Below are 12477 nucleotides of genomic sequence, written 5' to 3'. Positions count from 1 at the left end.
AAAGACTAATGCAGCTCCAAAAAAATTAGTGACTCTCTTTACATTTGGAAATAGCCCAAATTACTTTCAATCATAAAATACATTTAAATAGATACTTCCAAAATTTCTGACATTAGCACTTTCATTTTCTTTTTATAGAAGGAAAGAAATATGCTTAAGGATAGGTGGTTTCCCTGAAAGAGAAAATTAAAAATCCTTATTCTCAGATCTGAAAAACATGAATCCCTCAAAATACAGTCATCCGTTATTTTATTCACTCAACCAACATTTATTGAATGCCTCCTGTGTGCTCAGTGCAGTTCTGATTCTGAGGTTAGAGATAAAAGTCATTAGCCCCCCCCCTTTAAGATTTAATTTCTTTATTTTAGAGAGAGAGAATGCACACACATGCACATGCAGGCAGGTGGGGAAGAGGGGAGAGGGAGAGAGAGAATCTCAAGCAGACTCCTGGCTGAATGTGGAACCCAACACAGGGCTCAATCCCAGGACCTGAGACCATGACAGGAGCCAAAATCAAGAGTCAAGACACTTAACTGGCAGCAACACGGGGGCCCCTGTTTTGTCTTTTTTCTTCAAAAAACTAAGAATCCTCAAAAGAGACAAATTAAATAGAAAATAAAAAAATATGATAAAAGCTATAAAAAATCTAAGAAAGGGACTAAACTGAGATTGTACAGAATGGAGCATAGTATAATCCAAGAGAGAAAATAGCAAAAGTATTAAACTAGGGACATGTGAGGGGCCAAGCAATCAGGAAAACTTGAAAGACTGAGTTTGGCTGGACTGAAGGTGAAGGCATGCATACACACATACTGATTACTGTATGCAGTCACTGCATATCTGTAACCTAATCAAGGTAACAGAATAAAGGACACAAAAACAGAAAAAAAAGAACAACTTACCATGCTTTCCCCTAGAAATATCCACATATTGGCAAAGTCTGGGATGGGTGATGGTCTTAAGGATTTGAAATCGCCCTAAAATTTTGATGGAATTTGGTGTGAGAGGAAGCCCATTGCTTCCACAAACATCATGTGGCAGAGCCGAGGCAAAAAAAGTAAAGGCACCCATTTCGGCATCCTTCAGTGGAAACATTTCCAAATCCTAGATCTTCTAAGATAACCTGGAAGAGGAGAGAATTTTATGACAGATCAACCAAAAATTAAGCCAGTGTTTTCTCACCTTAAATATGATTAATAATATATAACTTGGAGGAAAATGCCAATCAGAACACTTCACAGTAAAAAATATCGAAGTTAAAAAATTCCAAGATAATATCAAAGAGGAAAAACCACCTAATCACAAATTTACACTGTAGTTCTAAATCACAATCAAAGATTTTCAACGGCATAAAAAAGAAAATATGGAACATTCTCTCTTCAATGACACCTGACAGTTTTAAGAGATTAGAGGAAGTTTGTTATTGCATAATTATATCAATAAGTATCTTCTCTTTACCTAAAGCTTGAACAGAGAAGAGACCATCAAGACTATTAAGAACTTTTCCTTCTCACAGAGTGAGTAAAGTCAGGAAAGAGGAAATACAGATACCAACCATTAAGTTAAATTATCAGGGTCTCTATTTTAATAGTAGTAAAAATTAAACTAGATAACAGAGGCCTCTATAATGTTACTTAACTAATCAATTTTTGTTTTTGTGCTAGATACTTTACATGTGACCAGTTTTATTTTTTTAAAAGATTTTATTTATTTCATATACTGTTACGCTGAAAAAAATAAATAAAATGGAAAAAAAAATTTAAAAAAAGATTTTATTTATTTATTTGAGAGACAGTGGGAGCACAAACGGGTGGGTTGGAGGAAGAAGGGCAGAGGGAAAGGGAGAAGCAAGCTCCCCAATGTGGAACTTGATCCCAGGACCCCAGGGATCATGACCTGAGGCAAAGGCAGATGCTTAACCGACTGAGTCACCCAGGAACCCCATGTATGACCTGTTTTAATTCTCTCAACAACTTTCACAGATGTTACTGCCTCCGGTTTATAGATGTTTCATACACACACACACACACACACACACACACACACACACACACATATATTTGGAGTGGTCCTATTGACACGGCCTCCAAAGCAAATAATGCCCCAGACAAAGTAAACTGGAGATTAAGGAACTTGCTCCAGAGCAATCTGAATCACATTAAGGTAATCGCAACAAAAATGGTCCCTAGGCAAGGAGTTATGGAAGTTGAGGAAGTCTGTCTGTCTGAGAGCTTTGTGTATATGGATAAGCTTATTGACTGCTGTACTCTGCTTTAGAGTGTAGATAGTTGGATTTTAACTGGGGTCCTACAAATTCTAGAATTAATAATAGTTTGCTTTTGTTACCTTTGCCCATACCAGCTTTTTATTGTAATTCTCACACAGTTGGTTTAATTTCTAGGGAAGAGATTTAACTTTTTTTCCTTTGAGGGTAAATTAACTACCCAGTATTGGGGAGGACCAATGGCAGAGTTAACTCTCATTCTTCATCCCTTTAAATTATTATTCTCATTTTAAACCTTCTTTTGACTTATGATCCCCATTATTCTGCTTCTCTGACCTGAAGGTGTCAGATTCTCTGAATCTGAGGTGGCCGAATGCACCTCTTGACTATAACATAGGTTGTAGCTTCTTTCTTTTGCTTTTTATGACAATACTCCTCTATGCAACTCCAAAATAATGAACTATCCAGATATCATGAGATAGTTGAAGAAAGACTACATTTTAACAGGCAAAGAATAAAATAAATAAATAAATAAATAAATGTGCCCTGGAGGCAAATGAAATAACTTATGGAAAAGAAAACAACAAAAACCAAAACCAGCTGAAATATATTTTAAAAGATTTGAGACAACATTATATCAGGATGTATGGCAAAATATCTTCACAGAAGAGTAAAAAAGGAATTGCTGATACAGATGAACAACCTCATTAATACTCACAAAGCTGTTCGTTGAAACTACATGAGAACTTATACCTGCCAGATAGTAAAAATTAAATTTGATAATATATAATGTTAGGAGGATATGAAGAAGTAGCATGTAAACTAATACAATCATTTGGAAAACAGTTTGACACCATTTTGCTATTCCATTCCTGCAGAAACTCCGTCACACATTCAGAAAGGGATACATGTGAGAAAGATCAGCAGGACAGAGCTCCTATTATTCCCAAACTAGAAACTTAAATGTCCAAAGACAGGTGAATGGTTAAGTAAATTGCAGCACATTCATCTGATAGAAAAGTATACATGAAAGAAAATAAGCAAATTGTAGCAACATTTAATTGAATAGATGAATCTTGAAATATAACCTCAAGTAGGAAAAAGACAGCACATAAAATGTATGTCAATATTCATAATATTCAACAAGAAAAGCTAAATAATAATTAAGGCATATGTTCATATGAGATAATATTATATTTAAAAAGTGAAGGAATAATAATAATAATAGTAGTAGTAAAACCTGAGGATAGGGTTACACCTGTATGAAAAACAGGAGTGAGATTCAGGAAGAACCCATAACAAGCTTTAAAAATCTTGAGTAATACATTAGTTCTTAATAGGTGGGTTAATGGGTGTTCATATTATTATGCTCCATAATTTATATATTCTGTATCTATATATGTGTGTGCTATAAACCACATATTTCATATTTTTTAAATTTTAAGATGAAAAAATACAGGAATTGATTTTCAAGACCAAGAAAATCAATAGGGAAAGTAGGGAAAGGATGGTCTTTAGCAAATGGTACTGGAAGAACAAGATATACCTACGGAAAAAAAAAGTAAAATCAATTCCTACTATTACATCCATGAAAATGTGAGTTGGTTTATAGACCTAAATATAACATAAAAGAATATCTTTGCAACCTTAGGGTTTTTAGGCAGGATTAACAAAACAAAAACAAAAACAAAAACAAGCACTAACCGTAAAAGACAAACTGGATAAAGTGAAATTCACTGACATTAAAAAAATACGCACATCAAAAGTCACCCTTGAGAAAATGAAAATCCAAACTGAAGACAAGGAAAGTGTTATTTTACTTATAAATATATGTATATATATCACATTATATTTATTTATGACATTTTTACCAAATACATGTATGTATATATATGTATGTGTATGATAGCAGACTTATATCCAGAATATATATACAATGCCTACAACTCAATAATAAAAAGAAAACAAATCAATACAGAAATAGTCAAAAGTCTTAAACATATATTTTCACAAAAGAGAACACACAAATAGACAATAAGCATATGAAAAAGTTCTCAATCATTAATCATCAGGGAAATACAAAATTAAAACCACAAAAACATTCAATTTCACATCTATCAAAATGGCTAAAATTAGAATGACTGGAAATACCAAGTGTTGAGGAAAATGTGAAACTGGAGGTGATATACTGCTGCTGGTGGGAGTGTAAAAATGACACAAGAACTTTGGAAAACTTTCTGGAAAGCGTTCTAAAGTTAAAAATACCCTAAGCTTATGTCTAAAGTTAAAAATACCCTAAGCTTATGACTCAGAAATCCCACTCCTACTAGATATTTACTCAAGGAAAATGAAAATATTTGTCTATAAAACTTCTTATATGATAATGTTCATAGTAGTTCTATTTACAACAACCCTGGATTGGAAGCAATGCAAAAGTCACAAAAGGAAATGGATAAATAAGTTGTGGCTTATTCATCCAATAGAATTCTACTCAACAACAGCAGAAAAGGAACAAACATGCCAAAATATAGGTATCTCAAATACATTGTGTTGCTGAAAGTAACCCTAGATGAGTTCATATTGTATGACTATGTTTAAATGTAGTTTCAGAACTATACTTCTAAACTAGAATGATAAAATGATAAAATGATAAAATGAATGATAAAAATGAGTACATAGTGTGTTGGGCAGGGAGGATGAGATCAGACAGTGAAACATAGTAAATTTCTGGGAATAATGAAAATGTTCTACCTCTTGATAGGGATTGTGGTTGTCACATGGGTGTTTACTTGTATCAAAACTCATCAAACTATTCACTTAAAATCAATGCATTTTAACATATGTACATTTTATCTAATAAAAAATAAAAAATGAAATAAAATTAAGATATTATGAGAAAGGAAAATTAAAAATGAGTGGGAATTAAATGATTACCAAGTTATATAGAAGTGCTGGAAAATAAAGCTGAGACAACTGCTCAGAATGTGGAACAAAAAGCAAATGGATAAAAACATAAGACGAAAGATAATAGACATAGTGAATCAAACCAAAAATCCAAAAACCACCTTATAGGAGTTTCAAAAAGAGAACAGAGGAAAAAAAGGGAGAATAAATTATGAAAGAATAGGCAAAAATTCCCGACAGTAGAAGGGATATATGTACTTAAAATTAAAAAGGCTTATAATATTAACGAGGATAAATGAAAATACCCACACTGAGACATATATCCTAGCTCCTTTCAATGAGTTCACTGCAAGAAGAATAAGCTCACAAGGCATATCATCATAAATTTTCAAAGCATCATGCAAAACTAAAATTCTTTAATCACTCCAGAGAGAAAACAAATAGTTCAGACAGCAACAAATTAAGATAAGACTGTCATTCTCAACATTTCATGGCAATAGTGGAAGTCAGAAGACAACAAAACCTTGTGAGACCTAAAGAGACATAATTCTGTTTCTATATTGTGCCAAACTATCAACCTTCATAATTGCAAAAAATAATTTACAGCCATATGAACATTAAAAAATAGAATTATTATCCACATACCTTTTATGAATAAGTATCTTAGGATATATTCTACCAAGAGAGGAGAAAAACAAATAACAGAATGTGTGGTTAAGAAGCAATGTAACTTACCAGAATGTAATCTGTTCAAATTAAACAAAAGTGACTGAGCTTCAAGGGGAACATCTTCAAGCACAGAAATGGAATGGAAGCTTCTCAAACAAAGAATGAGAGGACATGGTGAAGAAAGCATGTGATGGGAGGACTTGGTGAAAAAAGCACATGTACCTTTCTCCCAAAAGAAAACAGGAAGTCCTTTGTAAAAGTGAGGAAGGTTAAAACTAAACAGGAAGTATACTATCCAAAAAAATAAATCACACTTAACTACAGAGTAACTTTTTGTCATCATAGAGCAAGAAAGAAGAAATCAATTTGATGTTAATATTACAAGCCTTCTCCTTAGTGTGGCATAGGGTCATGAAATTAAGACATTGGGAAGGAAATGTATCATGGCATACTTTTTGGCCCTGGATTTAGGAATATTTACAAAGTCATAATACTTTAACATTTTATTGTTTTTTGGCACATAAAAAAGCAATAAAAATTGTATTTAAGAAATATAATGTAAATATTATTAACATTGACAACGTGTAAGTAAAGGTCCAGATAAGGGAGGGTGGGAGTCGTAGATGTAGTTTCTGCAGTGATAAAGGTGGTAGAGTCATTACTTTCCTCATTTTATCAAATAAAGAGCCCAAATATATTTTTGAAAATTGACATGAAAAAATAATTTATATATACTATTTAAAATTATAACATTAACCAATATGAAAACTAAAAATTGTAATAACTATTCAAAACTTTGGAGGAGAGAGGCTGGAGATAGTGTGAGTTATCTTAAGAAGTCAATTAAAAAAAAAAGAATGAGACTTTCCTAAAGTTAGGAAAGGTTAAAAGTGGTCATTTCTGACAAAGAGGACTAAGGGTAGAGAGGGAGACACTATTATTATTTTATCATGCAATCCTTCTATATTATACTATTTGACTTTCAATTAGATGGCCTCTATCAGACAACTGAAAATCAAATAACCAAATAAAGAAAATGCAAAGTCTTCAAAAAGACAAGATACTGGTTAGCATGAAACATTTCATCAATGTTCCACTTCAACTACCTCCTAGATGGGTGCACATCAAAAGGTTCATATATACAAAATACACACATAGATTTGCTCACATTTGGGGAGTGCAAGAAAGCTAATAAAAAAAAAAAGACATCTGAGGCGAGAGATTAGTTGAGTAAAAACAATGTAAGCAGAGGGCTTTGAAAATTCATTCATTCAACAAGTATCTTGAACGTATTTTAAGTCAGGTGTTTTTCCAGCTGCCCGGCAAAGGACAGTGAATAAGATGCAATCCCTGCCCTCAAAGAACTTGGAGTCAAAATAAGAAAGGGGTTGGGACGGGGGAATGCCGATTTCATCATGAATAGTTCACACATTTCTTCAATGGGGGAATAATACTAGTTCACTTATTTTATATACATTCCCTCAAAAAAGTTGTCTTTCCGTCCCAAATAAAACCAGGAACCAAGAGACCTTGGAAAGCAACCACTGACAAGTCCTACTGTTCACATTCTCCCACTCCACAGGGAATGTTACGTCTCGACAATTGACTAAACCTTTGAAACCAGAAACAAAATTAAGACTTTGTATCTATGTTGAGTAATGGAGAGCTGATTCCACATTCTCTAGCCTCCTCTTTAAATCTTCTTTTGAAGCAGTGATCACTCTCAAGTAGCTGTCTACTGTTCCCAAAGGACTCGGGTCAACGTGCGGAGCGGGGAAAGGCGAACATTAGCTAGGGTTGGGCACAGTTTTCAACAGCAAGCAGCTCCACAGGTTGGCTCCCCTTACTGCGGAATAAGCCGGGCCACTCGCTGCACCTGACTTTCCTCTACTCCCACCAGCCCCACCCAGTACGACACACAAAACTGATAAACCCAAATACCTGCCTCTGAGTCTGGGGACGCAGGCGGACACAAACACAAGGGGATGGAGCGTCTACACAGGGCCCCAGCCTGTCGCAGTGGCTGCTGCTGCTGCCGCTACTGCTTAGTGTACCAGACCCCGCATTTCAGGTGCTTCTACAAAAGAAGCCGCTCCTGGAGCGCTAGGATTGCCCTTTGCCTGCTAGCTAGATCCGCCGAAATTTCCAGCTCGGAATCTAGCCAGGAGCGTGAGTCTCCCTCCACTGACAGCTTCCGCCTTTCCCCGCCCCCACCTTCAATTCAGTCGGCGATTTCTTCTGACCTCACAACTTCCACGACACAAGGTTGAGGGAAGACCCAGACGTCCAGTGTTTTTCCCCTTGCCCAAGCTGATGACAAAATGTAGCCACCAAGGAAGAAGGGGCGGGGAGGATTGCATTATTGGCTAAAGAAACAGAAGACGGAGAGCGCGGTGTGGCTGCGCACAGGAAGGGGGAGACGGGATTTAGAGTTAAATCGGTGGTAAGTTCAGGCGTTTGGTGGGGACACCTCGTTGGGTCCTTTCTCAGTGCTGTCGTGTGCGGGAGGCTGTTCCTTACGGCTCCATGCTGAGGCTGCCCTGGTGAGGGCCGCCTCGTTGCTCTGTACGCTGGTTCATGTGAGTGACGCCCGCGGAGGGTCCCGGGTAGGCGAGTTGAGATCGAAGGAGTTCCCCTTCTATTACTCGACGTGGTGAGATAGGACCTGGCATGCCGATACTAGTGGGAGATATCAACACCGATCTTGGCATGTGGAAGTAGAGAACAGCTCGGGACCTTTTGAAGGAACCATGTTTGAGAAATGGGATGCAGGGCTGAGGGAAAGGATGCTACTGTAAAAGATATATTCACAAACACGTTTACTGTTGCGTTTGCGCGCGCGCCGGTGTTGTGAAAGGACTGGGGTGGGAGTGGGGCAGGAATTAATCCCTCGAGTAGGTAAGCTGCCACTCTGTTTCCGGTACCGTTTCAGGCATTGGGTAAAGAGCAATGAACAAAACAGAAACTCCTGTCTTCCCGTAGTTCACGTCTTATTGGTGAAGGCACATACTAAACACAGTTAAGAAAAACATGACATATTGTGTGTTGTAATGGGCGTTGAGGAGAAAAATAATACCGCAGAGGAGGGTGTAGTTTGAAATTTTAGTGTGGTGAGGGAAAGTCTTGCTAAAAAGACGACTTTCAAGCAAGAGCTGACGTCCTTGAGAGAATTAACCATACGTGTGTCTTGGGGGAAGTGTAGTCAGCTAGAGGGATCTGCCAGTGCAAAGGCCATGAAGCAGAAACTCGCCTGAAGAGCAAGGAAGCTTGTGGGTTAGAGTTGGGCGAAAGGGTTAAAGCTGGGGACAAAATCACAGAAGGAACAAATCATGAAGGATATTGAGGGCATCTAAGTTATTGGAGAGTTTTGAGCAGTGGACGGACATAAGCTGGATTCCTTTTTAAAAGGATCTTACTGGGTGCCATGGTGAATAGATTGGAAGGGGTGGGGTGGAAGAAAGACCAGTTTGGAGGCTTTTGTAGTAATCTAGAGGAGACACGATGGTGGTTTGAGTAGGCATGGTAAGAAATGGCTGGCCAGGTTCTAAGTGCTCTTTGTTTAGATGTGCACGGGCATGGGTGGATGATGAGTTAATTTAATTAGGATTGGGAAACACTTTAAAAATGAAGTGTAGTGTGAGTTTTGGAGTAACAAACACATTAAAATCACAACTTTGCCATTTAATATTCAAATTTATAGTGTTTAGATTATAATATTTGGATTTAGACCAGTTATGTAATTTCTCTGAATTTTTCTATAAAATGGAAATGTTATCCCACAAGTTTATAAAACTTAAATGACCTTGTATGTAATGTGCCTGGCCTATTAAACTAGTGGCTGTTGTTATTAGCTGTGTTCTTGGATAAGAAATGGGAAAAAGTACTGATTACTTCTGTGGATGGAAAGAGATGGTTAAACCCTATTGAAGAAAATCTGAGACCTAGACGTACCCTTTTTAAAAATTTTATGCATATTTCAATGGACAGAAAGATTTTCTATGTTAATGGCCATAGTACCTGAAATAACATGGACTGTCTTCTCATAGCCATCCCTAAAGCCCTCCAGGTCTCCCTGTGCATTTATGAGTAAAGGGGAAGAACGCATTCTGTTGAGTACAGAAAAACAAGAATAAAAACAAATTTCCAGTTGTAAAATGAGTAAGAGATATAATGTACAGCATTGTGACTATAGTTAAAAAATACTGTATTTGAGTATTTGGAAATAGGTGGGAGAATGGATCTTGAAGGTTCTTCTCACAAGAAAAAAATCTTTGTGACTATGTATGATGAAGGTTATTAAATGGGCTAATGGGATCATTTTGCAGTTTATATAAAAATGGAGTCTTGTGCATCTACAACTAATCTGATAATCTGTCAATTATACATAAAAGTTTTTTAAATAGAAAAACTGACACAGGTAATAATTGGCAGAGGTAGAATTTGAATTCATTCCCTGAATACATGCCAAGTAAATAAATAAACAAACAAAAATAAATATTCACAAAAAGAATATTTTAGGTCTGTCTTCTATAGTTTGGGCAAAGGTTGCAAAGACACCCCTGGAGGTATTGACAGTTACCACTGCTATAGAATTTGAGTATCTCTGGGATGCATTATTCTCGGAATATTTGATCTTATTATTTACCTTTTTAAAAATTCTGTCAGATGTTTTAAATCCTAGTAGGAGTTTTAAACTAGTTTTAAAAAGTATCACATTATGTAGCATGATAATAAAGATGTTCCCATATGGGTGATTTGGCAGTTAGATTATGAAGCAAATAGAGGAACAAAGATTGGAAGGTTAAGATTAGGAATTGGTGGTGGGGAGAGAAGAAAGTGATTAATTACTATAGTTTATTAATCTGGATATATATATATGTAATTACATTTCTAAAATTGTCATGCATTTTGTAATTGTTGTCTTAAAATCACTATGAACTAAGTGGCACTTGTGAGATAGTTTTCAGTGCCCCTGCGTATGCATACTTGTTCATAACTGTCAATCTTGTCATCAGTTCAGTTATGTGTAGTGTTAGTATATAGTAGTTGACTTTAAGCTCCATTTTAAGTATCCTTTATATGATTTACCATTAAAATGAAAAGTTAGTGTGTATGCAGAAATATAGGGAAACAAAAGAGTTATATAAGATAAAAATAGGGTTAAATTTAAAAGAATTTTCAAACAATACAGGATTGTGTTTTTTCTTTTTTTTTTTTTTTAAAGATTTTATTTATTTATTTGACAGAGAGAGAGATCACAAGTAGGCAGAAAGGCAGGCAGAGAGAGAGAGGAGGAAGCAGGCTCCCCGCGGAGCAGAGAGCCCGATGCGGGGCTCGATCCCAGGACCCTGAGATCATGACCTGAGCCGAAGGCAGCGGCTTAATCCACTGAGCCACCCAGGCGCCCCGTGTTTTTTCTTAATGGTACATAAAATGACAGAGCATCTTGTGATTGGAGCCATTTTACAATTGGTGGCATCTTAGGTTTGATGAAATACAACACTTAAGGCATCTAAGAAGAATATAAACTTTTACCTAATTGAAGTTCTGAGACAGTGAAATCAGGTGTTTTGGAAAGTGGAAAGACACTTCCCAATTTTTGTGGAATTCCTATATTATAAAGGAAGATTGAAAACCTGCACTTAAAACTTCCATTTCAAAGTAATAGCTTATTTGTTTATATTTGGTCCCTAACATTGAAAGCCTGGGGCAGGGAATTTGTTATTTAAAAGGAATTACTGGATATAAGACTAATGAATCACTGAACTAGATCCACTTCTGAAACTGTAATACACTCTGTTAATTAATTGAATTAAAATTTTAAAACAAGGAATTATTGGCAATTTAGAATCAGAGTGGGGAAAGACTACTGGGGAAATTGCTGAGGTAAAGGGAAGCCATTTGGAAATGACAAAAATCTCAGGAATAGCCTTTTGTATATTTTAATGATTAAGATTTCCAAATTCATGTATGTAATAAAATCAGCCTCAGTTTTTATTAGTGGCATCTTACGATGACTTATTAGGTCTAATGAAATATAATGAATATTGTGAACAAAATTAATGTTAAGAGGCAGAATAGTTCAGATAATACTTTTCAAATGCTTTTTGTTGTAAAAATAAGGTCATTATTTTTCAATTTAGTAAAGGAAAGAAAGTCTAAACTATCCAACAATTCCTACTATCCAGACACAATTAACATACTTATGTACTATTTTTTCTTTTTTTCTCTATGTGTTTTACATTTGTAATTACTGTGCATGCAGTTAAGTATTATTTTGCTGTGTAATTTTTTTACTCTATGTAAGTGTTTTACATTTATGATCACTGTGCATGCAATTAAATATTATGACTATTTTATCTCTTAGTCATTAAATAAAATTTAGTACAGATTAAGCCAGTATTCCCAAACTGTTTTAGAGGATATTAGTTCTAGTAAATGTTAAAAGGTGTTCCTGGTTAGGATTCTATGCTTAAATACATTTTGAAATTCTACATGATTATGTCTTCTACAGAAATTACAGCTTTGACATTAAAAGAGCTAACTCCAGAATAAGACAGACAGAAATTTTTATTCCTATTATTTACTAGTCACATGACCTAAGGCAAATTAATATTTTATAGTATTCATAGGTAATCTGTGTAACATATTTAGCCAGCCCATAATAAATACTCTGCAGG

General features: G+C 35.6%; 2 protein-coding genes across 7 annotated transcripts in view; one reads left to right on the top strand and one right to left on the bottom strand.

The window, feature by feature from the left end:
* The window catches only part of TBCK (TBC1 domain containing kinase), a 214400-nt gene extending 206404 nt beyond the window's left edge, over positions 1-7996 (bottom strand). Inside the window, exons 1-2 of one of the 2 annotated variants that reach the window (XM_045998022.1) lie at positions 7739-7996; positions 903-1123 (exon numbers count right to left, since the gene is read on the bottom strand). In XM_045998022.1, coding sequence (XP_045853978.1) covers positions 903-1095 — 193 coding nt within the window. In that variant the 5' untranslated portion in view covers positions 1096-1123; positions 7739-7996. The remainder of the gene's footprint in view (positions 1-902; positions 1124-7738) is intronic. The other variant, XM_045998021.1, reaches the window with a different exon arrangement.
* A 134-nt stretch (positions 7997-8130) lies between these two features.
* Positions 8131-12477, top strand: part of AIMP1 (aminoacyl tRNA synthetase complex interacting multifunctional protein 1) — a 33909-nt gene continuing 29562 nt past the window's right edge. The window contains exon 1 of one of the 5 annotated variants that reach the window (XM_045997602.1): positions 8131-8240. Coding sequence is in view for 2 of the 5 variants with exons in the window: in XM_045997599.1 (XP_045853555.1) it covers positions 8324-8340 (17 nt within the window). In the remaining 3 variants the exon portion in view is untranslated. Of the gene's footprint in view, positions 8241-8301; positions 8451-12477 lie in introns of those variants that run through there. The other 4 variants (XM_045997600.1, XM_045997601.1, XM_045997604.1 and 1 more) reach the window with 4 other exon arrangements.

The sequence above is a fragment of the Meles meles genome, chromosome 2 (genome assembly GCF_922984935.1).
Source record: "Meles meles chromosome 2, mMelMel3.1 paternal haplotype, whole genome shotgun sequence".
In the NCBI taxonomy this organism is placed as follows: domain Eukaryota; kingdom Metazoa; phylum Chordata; class Mammalia; order Carnivora; family Mustelidae; genus Meles; species Meles meles.
Note: the sequence above shows the minus strand (reverse complement) of the source record. Positions and strands in the feature narration are given on the sequence as shown.